General features: G+C 35.3%; 1 protein-coding gene across 3 annotated transcripts; it reads right to left on the minus strand.

The window, feature by feature from the left end:
• Nucleotides 1-337: 337 nt before the first annotated feature.
• Nucleotides 338-15,239, minus strand: secisbp2 (SECIS binding protein 2). Of its 3 annotated transcripts, none has more exons than XM_014967729.2 (18): nucleotides 15,040-15,239; nucleotides 14,577-14,686; nucleotides 14,360-14,492; nucleotides 14,197-14,266; nucleotides 13,009-13,220; nucleotides 12,845-12,911; nucleotides 12,667-12,764; nucleotides 11,231-11,374; nucleotides 11,084-11,155; nucleotides 10,899-11,000; nucleotides 10,673-10,805; nucleotides 10,430-10,596; nucleotides 9,496-9,622; nucleotides 9,247-9,424; nucleotides 8,634-8,854; nucleotides 7,349-7,503; nucleotides 6,166-6,358; nucleotides 338-4,688 (listed from the first exon to the last, which is right to left on the minus strand). In XM_014967729.2, the coding sequence occupies exons 1-18, from the start codon at nucleotides 15,046-15,048 to the stop codon at nucleotides 4,576-4,578; spliced, it is 2,304 nt and encodes a 767-aa protein (XP_014823215.1). In that variant the 5' UTR covers nucleotides 15,049-15,239; the 3' UTR covers nucleotides 338-4,575. The 3 variants fall into 3 exon arrangements, with proteins under 3 accessions (XP_014823215.1, XP_014823213.1, XP_014823214.1); XM_014967727.2 differs by having other exon boundaries at nucleotides 13,009-13,226; XM_014967728.2 differs by having other exon boundaries at nucleotides 12,667-12,761; nucleotides 13,009-13,226; nucleotides 15,040-15,238.
• Nucleotides 15,240-15,623: the final 384 nt, after the last annotated feature.

The raw sequence follows: 15,623 nt of genomic DNA on the forward strand, positions 1-15,623 counted from the left end.
AGGATCATAATTCATGCATGAAAGGGTTAAAGCAGCTTCACCTTGACTGATTGCCTTTATGTTATGCTCCATTTATGCAGTAATTCATGTAAAAGCAGTATTGAGTTTACTGCTCAATACTTTTTCTGTTGTTCTTGTTATATGTAATATTCAATACTAGAAATTTGAATTTCCAGAAACAAACCAAATATAGTAAATGGCAACTTTCTGACAACTGGATCAAAAATGAAGTCTGGAAATACTTCTCAATGTTTTACTTTCTTATTTGACACGTCTACAGTTTTCTTTCCTCTTGGAAAATGATCTTCAGAAAAAACAAACCAAGAATATTAAATAATAGTTTTATGCACACATTTTTATTCAGGACTCTGATATGTCTGCAAATAATTAGAGAATTTTAAGCTGTATATTCAGTAAAGAAAAAAAAATAATCTGACTTTAGTTTTCAGCTCAAATGATGAGAATCATTTGAGTTGAAAGCTCAGAAAAAAAATCAAAACAGTTTCATCTCGTCTCATATCTCTTGAAAATCTTGCATCAATATTATATCTTAGCAGCATGAATCATATAAAGAGTCTGAGTACCACACACATTTTCTTATTCAGCTCCATTAGACTGTAAAAAGGCAATCTTCACATGAAAAAAAAAACATTCATTGCCAGTGGAAGAAATAATAATAAACTTATACAGCATACTGTTTCACACCTAAAAGAACATTTTAATGTGTGAAATTACAAAATATAATAAAACACTGAGGAAAAAAAAATTATGGTGGCAATTTGGGCACAACTCAATTTAAAAATAAAATTTTAGCTAAACTGGCCAAAGATCGTCACATCACATCACAGTGACAATCTCGGTAGGCAAAACAGATATAAATCGCAACTTTTTGTAATGTTAGCCGTATTTTGTTTAGACCTACAGAAAATAGTTACTGTCCCTTTAAGCAAGTCTCCCAGTTCCCCCTGGATTGACTCGTCAGTGAGCCGCGGGTTTGTAAAGTAAATCCCCAAAACGGATTTTAACTAAATGAAAAGCTGTTGCTTTACTTTTTCTGAAGTCTGATGCTTAATCAATCGACTATTGGTTAAAGAAATGAAATAATTAACCGATAAAAGCCAACTTCTCATAAACAGGTAATTTTATGTAAAACTACAAAGCGATTATTTCCCCCCTCTCAGTTCAAAATGGCGTCGCAGTTCGGTGTTCTGTTACGAAGAGCATGCTCCCTATCATAATGTATTAAAGTACAGGGCTGGCTGGGAGACATGGCTTAATAAAATATATTGTTTTTATATCACATCCGATTTCTTTAATTTAAAGGAAATTACATGTGACTAACTATTCTCAAAAAGTAGCTTTTATTTTATAAATCCCGTCTGTGGTATGAATCGTATTAGTGCCAGCCTACGACGATTTTTGTCTAATTACGAGAATATAGTCATATTATTAGCAGAATAAAGATACGATTTTACCAGATGAACTTAATAAAATTACGAGAAAATTTGTTTTGACAAAGAAGCTTTTATGACCAGTTCAGTTCGAGTTCCCATAAAATTACCCTGATATTACAACTTTATTCTAGTAATATTATGACTGTATTCTTGTAGTATTATGACTTATGCTAATAAAAAAGTTAAAAAAAAAACTCTTAGTCTGTCGTCATAGAGTTAATTCAAAGTCTAAATAAATATAAGTTGTTAAAAACGCTCGTCAAACAAGATGGCCGCCCTGGGCGTGCTGACGTCACTCTGACCTGTGGAATCACATTAGTGAAAAGATTTTTGATTTTCCGAAAATTAAACCTTTGAAAACCAAAAACTCCATTAATCAATAAAATAGATTCACCGCTCAGGCCTTACAGTACTTTAAAGGTTGGTAAAAAAAAAAAAAGATGATTGTAAACGGAGCAGTGCCTTTTAATGATTCAACGTTTCTGATGATGAGGAAAATGAGTATAAAACTCAAAATCTGTTTCTTCTTTCCTTCCAGTATGAAAATATGCCATATTTAAGTATCTTACAATCTTCTTTTCTAAATATTACATTTTTAAATCTGCTGGTCTTTATCACATCTTGTTTTATCCTATGTCCTTCCTTCCAATAAAACTGTTTTCGTCACTTGTAATTAATAAACATGTTTTTAACTAATTAACACTTTACTGACCTTTAAAAAGCAGCTACATTTATATTTCAGACATGAATGAAAAAGCTGCAGAATGCCCTAAAACTGCTTATGAATGTTGCATAAAGTGTTTCTGCTTAATTAATAACTAGTTTATTAACTATGTTTTTGTCATTTCTGATGAAAGTGGTACTCATTTCAATCCTTAAAATGTGCAGTTTGCTGTTTTTCTCTGACTCAGACCTCACAGGAACTAATTTTAAACAGTAATGACCTTTTTTCTGTTATTTAGAAATAATTCCTACAGAAAACTGGTTATGATCTTTTTTTGTCAGACTATTATGTTACTTCAAAGGAAGTTTATAGAGTCAAGTCTCTCTTAGGGGTATCATTATTGTCAAAAATATTGCATAATGCAACTTCGCAATAATTTCTATGTGCGACATAAGAAGACGATCAGCTGGCAATGTTATTTAAACTTTAATTTAAACAAAAATTACCTCTATTAATTTGAAAAGACAAAAATATGAAATTTTACAGAATGTTGTCGGTACATCACCCTAAGTAAATCTTAAAATAGATTTGTGAACATATAAAAAATATCTAACATTTTGGAAAATTATACAATCATCATATATTGGCACCCCTAAAAAAAGTCTTGTAAATAATTATATCTTTAGTTTAAGTAGTATAATCTTACGCTGGAAGGAATAATTAAAAATTCAACATACACTTTAGTTATTGAGGAAAATATCCAACATTAAAAAATTTTACTTTTTAGTTAAACAAGTGCAACTGAAACATTTTCCTCATTTTAAATTGGTTTCAGAGTTTTGTAGCTTTCATTTAATAATCAAAGACTTCCTGTTTACCTGAGGTACAAATGCCATGAAGCAGAGGTACATATCTTATACTATCCTGTCAAAATAGGAAACATAAGCAAACATATGTGATCCAGAAATCTGCTACCCGCCTAGAGTAGCTAATGTGCAGTCAGAGCAATAATTAAAAACAACTGAAACTGTGATGAACAATAATCCTGAATGCATCTCAAAGATGTGACCACAGGTAAGATCTGGAGTAATGGACGCCATTTTCTAATCTAAACAACTACCAACAAAGCTATTCTTTAGGCCAAAGAGTTGTTTGGAATGAGAAGTGAGACAAACAATCCAGTTGGAAAGAACGATAAATGGAAAAGCAACTCATGCCCATTGTTGGGTACGGTAGAGAAATGGTGATGCTGTGGGCCTCTTTCTCTTCTTAATGCTCTGGCAACTTAAACTCTCTGACAAAGCAGGGGATTTTAATCAAAAATAAGGTGGCCTCAAACATTAGACCGCAAACATATGATCATCAAAAGGCGAAGGTGCTAGTTTTTAAAGTAACTGCACTGAAAAAAAAAACCCCGGTTGATCCAACTTCAAAAAAAATTGTTCATTTGTTACAAGTAAGTTTATCTAAGTAAATATCTTAAGTTATGTTAAACGTAAATAAAGTAAGTTTGGCAAACTTAATCTGATTATGTACAACAAATTAACTTTTTTTTTTTTAAGTTGGAGCTCCGTTCTTTTTTTTCCAGTGTGTGAATTTAACCCCAAAGTTTCCTGCTGCTGCTTCTAAGTTCTGATTTAAATTTCAAAACTCTGTGAGAACATGTGCTTATGTTACAGAGCAGTTCTATCAAAACGTGAAGCGTTCACAGTCTAAAGCTGTGACAAATCAACACACAGAAAAACAACCTGTGAGGAAAATGAGTATAAAACTCAAAATCTGTTTCTTCTTTCCTTCCAGTATGAAAATATGCCATATTTAAGTATCTTACAATCTTCTTTTCTAAATATTACATTTTTAAATCTGCTGGTCTTTATCACATCTTGTTTTATCCTATGTCCTTCCTTCCAATAAAACTGTTTTCGTCACTTGTAATTAATAAACATGTTTTTAACTAATTAACACTTTACCAACCTTTAAAAAGCAGCTACATTTATATTTCACACATGAATGAAAAAGCTGCAGAATGCCCTAAAACTGCTTATTAATGTTGCATAAAGTGTTTCTGCTTAATTAATAACTAGTTTATTAACTATGTTTTTGTCATTTCTGATGAAAGTGGTACTCATTTCAATCCTTAAAATGTTTCCAAAGATCGAATATAGCAATTAAGTCAAAAATAATGGTTCCAAAATATAGTGTTATATGCTCAATACAAGAAAAGAAACATTTTACATGTTCAGCAGGAAGGGTCACAGTCAACATGGTTCAGAGTTTATATTTTGAGGCTTCTTATCTGGTTCTTTTCCTGAAAGAATTCAAAGAATTCATAATTTACAGGAAATAGAATTAAATGAGAGAAGAAGAAAAAAATCAAACCAAAAGTACTTTTGTGGGTGTGGCAACCCAAATAAATTTTTTTGTCTTGTTTTGTAGCAGGAGAAAGATTTGCTGCAGTCAACTCTTCTCTTCTTCTGCGTTTTCTGTACATTCGCTGTCCAGGAGCTGCTCCATGTGGCTCAGGAAAGCATGGCTGCTTTCTTCCTCCAGAATCTGCTCCCAGAATTTCACTGAGAAGCAAGAGAGGAAAAACGATCACCACAGGTGAAGAAGAATAGTATTACAGTATGGAGTAATTGACTTATTGCTGGAATCAACTAAAAGAGTTTGATTATTTTCAGGTGAATTTACTAAAAAAAAAAAAAACCAGAGTAAGAGTAGCACTACTTCAGCATATTTTTACTCAAGTAAAAGTAAAAAGTCGCTTTCCAATAAATTACTCAAGTAAAAAAAGTATTTGGTATAAAGGCTACTCAAGTACTAAAATTTAATTTAATATTTTAAAATGATGTCAATAGACAAAATGTGAAGATATGTGCAAATTCTGGCTTTTTAAAGGCCAAATTAAATACTACAAATAAATAATACACACAAGCAAAATAAACATGTTTTCAAACTTTTTTTTCCAACATTAAAAAACTTTACATAAAATTAATACTTGCAGTAAGTAATCTGTATAGGGTAATGTACCTCTAATGATGATAAGTATTATTACCGTATTTTCCGGACTATACAACTGCACCTACAAAGTTTTTTTTTAAAAACTGGAAACGTACATATATAAGCCGCACCGGGCTATAAGCTGCTGGCATCTCTGCTGCTCTCGGTTTTCCACAAGGACGCAGCAGTCCTTAACAGCAGATTTGTTAAGGACGCAGCCCTGCGTCTCCAACGCCGAACCATGGATTCGTTCACGCCGAGTTTACGTGCAGCAGCTCCCAGAATTTATCACATCTTGTTTTATCCTATGTCCTTCCTTCTGTACTGCCAGATCGATAGCCTTCAAATTAAAAGCTGCATCATATGAACTTCTTTGTGTGGTTTCCATGATGAGGGGGTTTGCGCTTGAATACATTTCTCCGTCATGTCTGCTGCTAGCATGTGCTTGTTCTCTATGGTTCTAAATACAAATTAGCACTTTCTTCTTTGATTTCCAATTTTGACTTCCAATGATTCACTTCCTGCTAAAGAGCCCCCTGGTGGTTGAAGAAAAATTCACAGAAAAGCCGCACCGGGCTGCATGGTTCAAAGTGTGGGGAAAAAAGTAGTGGTTTATAGTCCAAAAAATACGGTAATCTCCAAATGGCCCAACAGGCTCAGCAGAAATGAAAAAAAAAAAAAAAAAAAAGAACAACAAAGCTGGTGTATGAACAAGAGGTCTCACTCTAACATAAACTGTAAGTCTGAGTCTATGTTTCAAATTTTTTCTGTTTGAAATGTTTCTTCTTTCTTCATTGAAGTTACTTGTGCTGGATACACTATTCAGAAATTTTACTCAAGTAAGAGTAGCAATTGTTCATAGTAACATTACTAATGTAAAAGTAAAAAGTACAATGCAGTAAAACTACTCTTAAAAGTACATATTTTCCAAAAGGCTATTCAAGTAAATGTGGGTAGTTACACCTCTGGTTTTATCTTATTGATCAGTTAATGAAAAAGATGGGTTCCCTGTCATTGTTGTGCTGTAAATAAAACGCTGTGACTTACAGTAATGTGATTTCTCGGACCATTTGCTGTCGGGTCCAGGCTCGGACTCCTCAGCCAGACTGTTAATCTGCAGTGGCTCTGTGTTTCCATGCAGCTCTGTTTCAGGCTGGTCGCTGTGCTCCGAGCTCGACAGCATCACCTCGTAGGCTCTCCGGGCCTCAGATGACAACTCAATCATCTTGTGATAGAAATCCTGTAGGTATCAAAGCGAATTTTCACATTTTAAAACGTTAGTTACCCTTTGCAGCTACTAGATATTCAGCATCTTACTGTAAAAATCTTACAGATGTGGATATACGCATAAAAAAATCTTTCAATTAGTCAGTTATTTTTTTAAAATGGCCACCATTTTTGACATTTTTAAATCAATTATTGCTATGAAATGAGACATGGATTAACTTTATATCACATTATATGTTTTTAACTATATGGTCATCCTTCTTACACAACTTTAAAGTAGTAATATGTAGCAAAATGAGATGCTGGTTAGCATGAGCTTCCATTAATATTTTTAATGTGTTTAGCAGTTTAGCGTTAGCAAAACTTATTTTTAATGTGTTTAGTGGTTTAGCATTAGCTTCTGCTAATTTGTAAATATGTTTAGTGGTTTAGCATTAGCTTCTGCTAATTTGTAAATATGTTTAGTGGTTTAGCATTAGCTTCTGCTAATTTGTAAATATGTTTAGTGGTTTAGCATTAGCTTCTGCTAATTTGTAAATATGTTTAGTGGTTTAGCGTTAGCTAAGCTAGGATTCTTGTTTAGGAGACTACTGATTAGTGAATCTAAATTTGTGGTTAGCGGTGGCTATGACTACTCCCGATTTTAGTGCAAACATGCAGCTCTAGAAAAATTAAGAGTCCACTCCACTGAACCAAATTGAAAACCTCATGGATGGTTCCACCAAATATTGATTTCTGAACTCTTTCTGATTTTTGTGGTGGCCATCTTGAAAAATCAAAATGTTATCAGTAAATATGATTTCTGTTCATCCAATCATCTATGATTTGACACCAAAGCTATTCATCTGTGATAAAAATCAGTCTTCCTTGATAACCATCTTGGTGGCAATCTTGTATTTTTTTTCATAAGGGCAAGCCCCTGGGAACTTCTGCACTAAGTTAGGTTCTAGTGTCCACATATGGAAGATTTTGCTGCCCTATATCTGAGTATGATAACCCTGACCTGCGCTCCATCGTAGTTGAAGATGCCCACAAGGCTGACGGGCACAGCCTTGTTGACACAGTGGCCCAGTGCTTTCCTGGAAAGTGCAAACACGAACGGTACGCCCTGTTCGCGACACATGTTGATGATCGTGTGCAGAACCTCATCCAGGCCACCTGTGGAGGGAATATTTTCTATCAACATGCAGCTTTTCCCTGTCCAGTTTGAGCAGCCGCACGCCTGTCTGGACCTCCCCGCCACTGATGTTGCTATTGTATACATTTTTGACGCAGAGTCTTTTATTTCCATCTGAGATGAAAACACCACTAATGTAAACATTTTCTGGGACTTCCCCTGGAACAATGCGCTTGGTCAGATGAGACTCAGACTCAACGCATGACAACAAACAACCCATGTGGGTTTGGCATTAAATACAAATATAATAAAAAGGTGCTTGCTGCATAGTGAACAATCTGTGATGCTGTGGGCTTGGTTTTTTCTTTTACAGGCCATGGGAACTGTGTTAGAGTACATGACATGATAAACCAGAGAATGTTAGGCTACATTCACACAGCAGGTAAATGCAACGCCGCCTGAATGGCCCAACCCCCATCTGATAAAAAAAATTAGAAATCCAATCTGTGCCACTTCAATATGAAGCCTCACTATTACTAGAATGAGCAACTAGGCTGTCACAATTTAAAAAAAAAGTCATTATTGCAATAAATGATAATGTTTTGATACAATTTTAAAGTAATATAATAATAATAACAATGGCATAATAATGCAAGTTTTCTCTCTCCTCAGAGACCAATAAACTTTTATTTTGCAAAGACAACTTAATGCTGGAACTGAAAGTTATTTTAATGATCCAAAATAAAATGCAACTACTAAGAAATAATAAATAGAATAGAACGAAAAACCACACTCATCTGAAAACATAAACAAAATGGAAAAATTGATTATGATCTCCTTGTAAGCACATTAATCATCAGAATGGAAATTATTGAGATAATTTTAATTTATCATGAGATTAATTTTATTATATAATAATTATTATTTTATTTGTTGTTTTGTTTATTTACTTTGGATATTTAAAATGTCTTCCAGTTCCAGTGTTAAATGTTTATTATAATTTAAAGTTTACTGATCTGTGAGAATGTGTTTTGTCTCAACGCAGCAATATCATCGTTTATCTCAAAAACTTCTGGGACAATTTATTGTCCAGCTAAATTTGACGTCGTGACTCACTTAATAATTCCCCAGACTTTTTCCTAAATAATCTACAGCCGGCGCTTTCGAATACCTTTGGACTGGATGCGTTCGCAGTTGGGCGAGATGATAACACACTTGACTTTCTTCAGTTTGAGGTGTTTCAGAACCTCTCGAAGGCCCATCACGATCCGCCGCTTCATGCGGGCCTTCATGGGATCCTTCTGGTACAGCCGGTCCTGGAACCGGACCAGCTCCTTCAGCAGCGAGGTCACGCACTCATCCAGGTCTTTCCTCAGCATCTGGCTGCAGTAGCTGCCATGCAAACAACAGGAAATCATTACACAGAAGTCTCTGGATATTAGCAAAGTGTGGCTTAAATATCCATACTTCCAATACCAGTCCTATTGTGCTTCAAAATCGACTCTCTCTAAGTATCAATACTTTCATTATTTCAGTCACTTGAGATTGTTAAAATAGCCTGGCAATAATAAAAAAGATCGTCACCCTAATGTACTTCAGACTTTAAAATAAATCAGTTAAAGTGATGTCTTGTGTTCTTATGCAGCAAAGAATTGAATTACTCCACTTTTTTTAGATTTACCAGACACACTATGTGTTTTTGCAACAAGTATTGGCATCGGACAGGAAACCGGTGGTATCAGACATCACAAGTCGATACGAAGGGAACAACGTTGCCTCCTTACTCTCTAAACTTCCTGCTGTGAATTTTGGGAACGTTGTTCTGTTGGGGCTCAGATGACGGGACTTCCTGTTGCACATCATCGTTTTTGTCGTTGTCCTCATCGGCTTCCTCCATGTTGGCGTTTGTACCGTTTAAATTCAGCTGTTCGTCGAATCCTTGTGTAAGACTCTGAATGTCTTCTGAAAGAGACAAACAGAATAAATTCAGTCATTCTGAACTCTTTCTATAGTGAGAACATGTTCGCTCTGACCTGTGTCGTTTGAGTCATGCTGCTCCTCTGCAGCATCAATAGTGAGTTCAGAGCCATTTTCAGGCAGCAGTCCTCTCTCCTCTAGCAGACGTCTCTGTTTTTTCTCTTCTCTTTCTTTCAAAATGACCTGAATATGTAACAGAATAAAAGAAAAAAAATTGCATCATATTTTAGATCTAAAAAGCTAAAAATGCTCAAAAGTATGAAACAAATCATAAACAGTTTTGCTTTTCTGAACTCCTCAAGTGGTATACTTTTAGCTTTAGTTCAAAATACTTATAAAAAAAATCTATCAAGCATGTTTTGCTCTCCAGCTATTAATCGGTTAATCAAAAAAAACAAAAAACAAAACACAGATTAGCCCTCAATGTACTGACATTAAGTCAAGCAGGAAGGTCTGAGCTTTTCACATGTTAATGTTACAAGTATTTTTAGCTGCAGATTCATCTTTTGGTACAAATGATCAAGCGTTCATTCAAGAAATTATATGTTATTGAGTTTTAGGTAATAGATTTATAAAAAAAACTGAATTGAATTGATTGTTCATTTGGATATTTTAATGCATTTCTGCAGATATGCTAATATTTTGTATCTGTTTAATCGACAGAATAATCAACGACTAAAATAATTGTTAGCTGCAGCTTTATGAACTCAAACTCAAACTTTCTACCAACACTTTGGCCAAACGTTTTGCACTAATGGCTGAGTTTGTCGTTCCGCATGTAGCATCATCACTCTTTATCATCAACACTCTTTAGCGTTCTGCTTGCTCTTTCTTTTCACATTTAAGCATTTAAATACGTATAACAGTCAGGATCTTCTAAACAGTGCTGAAAACGAGAAGTTGTAAAAATGATGATATATGAACTTCAATATAACAATGCAACTACTATAATGATCAACAGTGAGTGTATGACAGATGCTGTCCACTTGCCTTCTTCAGAGGAGTGGGTTTCTTGGCTTTAGGCACTTCTCTTTGCTTTCCTTTCTTAACTAAAGGGCTGGTCGAGTCCAACGGATTGTGTGCGATTTTATCCTGCTGCCATGGCGGCTTCTTCAGAGCCAACGATTGTTTCTGGACGACAGGCAGTCCTCCACCAACTACAATGAAGCAGACATCGCTTAATTATGCTCTTAAACGCGGTTTTTAAAGAAATAAAAACCGACATTAGCTGACCAGAGAGAATGATCGGCTTGGTGTCCTGCTTTGATTTTTGAGTTTGTTGCTTCTTTTCCAGGACGGCCAGTATGTTTCCGATGTCCAGCTGGACCGGGGCTTTGCTCTTTTTCCCCGACACTTTCTCTGCTTTCTACAAATCAGGCGATGAAGGTCAGGGCTACGTCACTGAGGCAAAACCAGACTGCTCTGAAAGGGTCAGTTTCAACAAATGATTAACACAAACCTGTCCTTTCTTAGCCATTTCAGGCAGTTGAGTTTTTCCTATTGGTGACTTTTCTTTGTTCAGGTCAGCAGACTGGTACTGTCCTCCTTCTCTTTGGTTTTCCTTAACATCAAATCACAGCATAAGACTTTCATTTATGATATTTTATCTTATGTTGATGCATTTAAAACACTGATGATATCTACCTCATTGCATAGCTTTGTTTTGCTGTTTAACCCAGTTAAACCCAGCACCAACTCAGGGAATTCTTCTTCATCCTAGGAAAAAAAAATTAAATTAAGTCAAATGTCCAAATCTTTATTCACTCAGAGGAAGCAAAAATCAAAATTTACCTCAAGTTTTGGAGGTTCGTGATGAATTAGTGGACTCCCTGACTCGGCTTCTGCATCCTCAGCGTTGCTTTTGGATTTCTTTTTCCTCTTTCGCTTTTTCTTTCCTGGGCCTCCCTCTTCTTGTTGGGTAGAGAGGCAGTTTGCCTGGTAATATAAACAAAATGAACTTTAGAAAAAAAAAACATTGTAAAAACAGATGTTTTTTTTTTGTTGTTTTTTTTTACAAAAACAAACAAATAAACCAAAGCAAGAAACAGGCTAATAGTTTAGGAACAAAGCCCAAAAAGAATAGAGCCAGAATATTCATGTTAGTAAATGCAAACACATGTAAAATATATGCAAACATGTATGCAAACTTCCATTTCACAAGGTGCAAGTAATTTTCTTTAAAACCAGTTTAACTGCCTGTTTTTTTCAGCTTTTTTAGCTTTATGGTTCTGTAGATATCAGGGATGCACAGATCTACTTTTGTCACTCCCAATACCAACAGATAAGAGGTTTAGTATCGGTCAATACTGATCCAAAACAGAAAAACAGTCCTGATTAGACCTAAAACTTCTCTTTTTTAATAAAACATAAATGTACTAAATGACAAGTTCATTTGATAACTCTGCACCAGTACTGCACATTTAAATACACCAATAGTTTCACAAGTTTGGTCAAACATGTAGAAATAAACTGCAACAAACTTTCTTTAAATGGTTCAGAAAGTGCAATTAGTAATTCTAAATATAATGTAAAATAAATAAAAAAGCATGACGTTGCACAGACCAGTATACAGAATTAGACTGAACAGATCTGCATTTATAGACTGGGTACATTGTCACCGATACCCGATATATATTTTTATTTTAATATCAGGACCAATACAGATATTAACTCTTTACTTTATGTCAAATATTTGCAGCGTTTCTCAATATTACAGGGGATAATCTTTTTTAAATTGTTGCCCAAATGTAAATTATTGAGCTCATTATAATTAATTATGCAGGTAATAAATTTATTGCTTATTGCAACCGGCTTAGAGTCAAAATGAAGTTTAATCACGGCGGTGGCATCATGCTGGGGGCCTGTTTCGCTGCTGGTCCATTGCAGAAAGTGGATGAAAGACTGAAGAAAGAGAATTACCTTCAAAATCTTTATTTCACTTCATATCAACGACTTTATAGACAAATAAAGCTACTAAATTTTCAAAAATAATCCAAACTGGTGAGCAGTGTCCTCCCAGTCGCTTTTTTATACTCAGAACCATCAGAGAGTTTTGTTGCTGATCCAGCCCAGAAAACCGAGGCGAGGTTCTGGCTGATCAGCTTCCAGCTCAACTCGACTCTCGGTGAGTCCATTTAAATTTCTTCCTTATGCCTCATGAGGAAAAGAGAAGAATAAAGACTGAAACCCTTTTTATTAAGAATTAAGCCAGAAAAAACAGACTGCACCTGTGTGTCGCTGCGGCGGATTGTCTCGTCTGTAACAACAGGTTTCTTTGGGGGCTGAGAGGCAATATTTGCCCAGGATGTTATTACCGGCCTAGCTACTAGGAAAGAAAGAAAAACAAGTGATTCACAAGTTAGAAAAGACTGACGCCGTGGTTCAGGAGGTGATTTCAGCCTTTACCTGGTGGGTTAGCAGGGGTGGTATTCTGCAAAGGCTCAAGTTCTGCTGGAGAGCCATTTCTTCCAGCCTGCCAAATAATAATAATAATAATAAAGAAGAAACAGCTCAGTGTTCATATTTCTACACGATCTAATCTGACTTTTCTTTTAAATACAGAAACCAACCTTCTGGGAAGTCGTCTGAGTTCGTGGGTTTGTGCATTGAGGGCTTGGACGCCAGCAGTCTTTCTGAGCTCCAGCATGAGAAGCTGATTTCTGCAAAACGCCGGCTAACTCCGGAAAATCAGCCATCTTCACTTCAAACGGGGCAAAATCTGCCATTGCTGGCGTTGATTTCCTTCCAGAGGCTGGGGCTGACCTGACATGTCTAAACCCTGCTGAAGCTCCAAAGGGACAGACAACAGCACAATAAATAAATGGCTAAATAAAGCTTTATAATTATTCATATGCATAAATAATACATATGAGACATATGTTAAATAACTAAATGTACAAATCATTAATTAAAAATCTGAATTCAATTTATATTAACATCATGCATAAATAATGAAGTATTTAAATATTTCATAGACTTATGTTGCTGCACAAGGAGAATTTTATTCCATCTCTAAGCCTTGAACGTCATTGGGTCGGGTCAAGACAAAAAACTATTGGTCTGTAGTTAAACTGCAGATTAATTATTATTATTCAATGTTAAATGACAAAAACAAAGTATTAAAAGAAGGTTCTTTCATTTAAAACCTTTGATGTGTTAAACGAAGGTTTTCTAGACCGTCTAATTCACAAACCCAGCCCCTTAGTTGGATATTTAGCTAAAAAACAGCAAAATTAGAATTAAAGATTCCCATCACACACACGCACACGCACACACAATAATCATCAGGGTCTTTTTGGTGAATCAGCCTGAAAGCCTTAATTATTTCATGATGGACTGTGGGAATGGAAACGTTAACTTGATAAATACTGAAGTAGTTTAACAAAATTAATGAAAATTTTAGTTAATAATTGAATTATTTGTATTCTTCTTCTGGCTGCTCATCACAGCGAGTCATCCTCTTCTGTCTAATTATATGCATTCATTCAATTTCAAATTCAAAAATAAATTATTGTAGATGGTGATGGAAAGATCTCCTGTAGAGGTCTGTATCGAAGCGACCTTGAAGAAGCCTCTGACTGAAGGTACTCTTAATTATTGACTAATTTAACTATATACCAATAAATGTTTATTCAAATAATGTAAGTATTATACTTTTATATGGAATATCATATATATAAATAGCTTTTGAAGGCATAATTTGGTTATTTATGAAAATCTACGTGCGAGTCACTCGAGTTTTGATGGATGATGTTTACCTTTTTGTCGTGCATCCGCTGAGTTTTTGCCCACATTTCTGCCCTGAGAGTCATTGCTGCTTTTTGATGTCTGCAAACACACAAACAAAAGGATTTAAATCCATTACATAAATTAAGCCAAAGTAACTTAGCGTGACTTTAATAAGTGTAATAAAAAGAAAACCTTTGAATGTGGATCCCAGAGGAGCTTGTTTTTGTCACTGGCTTCCCTCACAGGACGTCTGCTACTGTAGCCATGACTTCTTGAAACATCTCCGCCTTTTCCTGCTTGTTTTTGGCTCAGATCTGCCCAGCTCCTTAAAAAAAACATACAGACACAGAAAAAGATATGGTCAGGGGTCCAGTTGCTGATTACTTGGACTTCGCCATGATGTCCATACCTGGCTGAAGTTTGGTTGGACATGTAAGGATTTGGTAAGACCGGAGGAACTGAAGCTGTGTGAGGATCAGAAGCATCTCTGCTTCTTTTCTTCTGATGTTTTTCAAAATCCTGGGGAGAACAATTACTAGGTGTCAGTTTGCTCTCCTGGAAAACGTAAAGTCATGTCAACAAAAACCTTTGATAAACATGTAACATAATTATTTAAATACACTGCAAAACGCATTATAAGGAACACTTCAATTCTGCTTTGACATATCGAAGCTTTAAGAAGTGTTAAAAATACAATATTTGTGCTTCAGACAAAATTACGTCCTCGGAAACAAAATGTTATTTTCACTTCATCAGCTGCCCCCATTTAAGCACTTTTTAGAAACAACTGCAACTGTAGCAGGACATATTCGCATGAGTTAGCTTCAGTGCTAGCTAAATAGGCAGTTATAATCCAATTTGGTGTTCTTTACCTTCTCCATCTTCAGGCTTTTTTAAGATTTAGTCACATGTTCGTATTTTCACATGCGGTTCCAAGTGTTGTCAAAGTCCACCCTACGATTATGCCATGTGTTTGTTAATCATGAACAACCTGTTTGATAGCTTAGCATAAAAAAACAGCAGCTAGCTGAGTGATGTGTCAGTTGCGGTCGAACCGACTCAATCCGCTAGTTCTTCTAATTGAACGATCTTAATTCATTTGCACTTAAATTGCATATCAACATTTACACATGCAACTTAGATTTCAAAACTGTGATCAAATTTAAAGGCTAGAGATACAGCTTTATGAATAGATGTTTGAGCTGAAGGAATCGGTTCTTGTTGGTGAGTTGAGCCAAATAATGCGGTTCTCAGATCAGGGTCGGAAGTCCCATCAACTGAGCGAAGGCGATGTTCACAGAGGAACAAACGGTGTAATAGCGACATCTTATGGGTTTAGAGAGCAAATAAAATAATTCAGTAAAAAGTTGGGTTGACTTCATGAAAGTAACGAATGGTATTTCTGACAAATAGCAAATCTGGCGTACACTAATATACAAAATCTAACAAGTGAGTT

The sequence above is a fragment of the Poecilia mexicana genome, unplaced genomic scaffold (genome assembly GCF_051168715.1).
Source record: "Poecilia mexicana isolate PSO_F unplaced genomic scaffold, ASM5116871v1 scaffold_9, whole genome shotgun sequence".
NCBI classification, from domain to species: domain Eukaryota; kingdom Metazoa; phylum Chordata; class Actinopteri; order Cyprinodontiformes; family Poeciliidae; genus Poecilia; species Poecilia mexicana.

Bases quoted from the DNA above. Each gene is read 5' to 3' on its own strand.
- secisbp2 (XM_014967727.2), bottom strand. The intron at 10,597-10,672 runs GTCAGCTAATGT...GCTTCATTGTAG, and splicing joins CAAGCCGATCATTCTCTCTG to TTGGTGGAGGACTGCCTGTC. The intron at 9,425-9,495 runs GTCAGAGCGAAC...TGTCTCTTTCAG, and splicing joins GCATGACTCAAACGACACAG to AAGACATTCAGAGTCTTACA.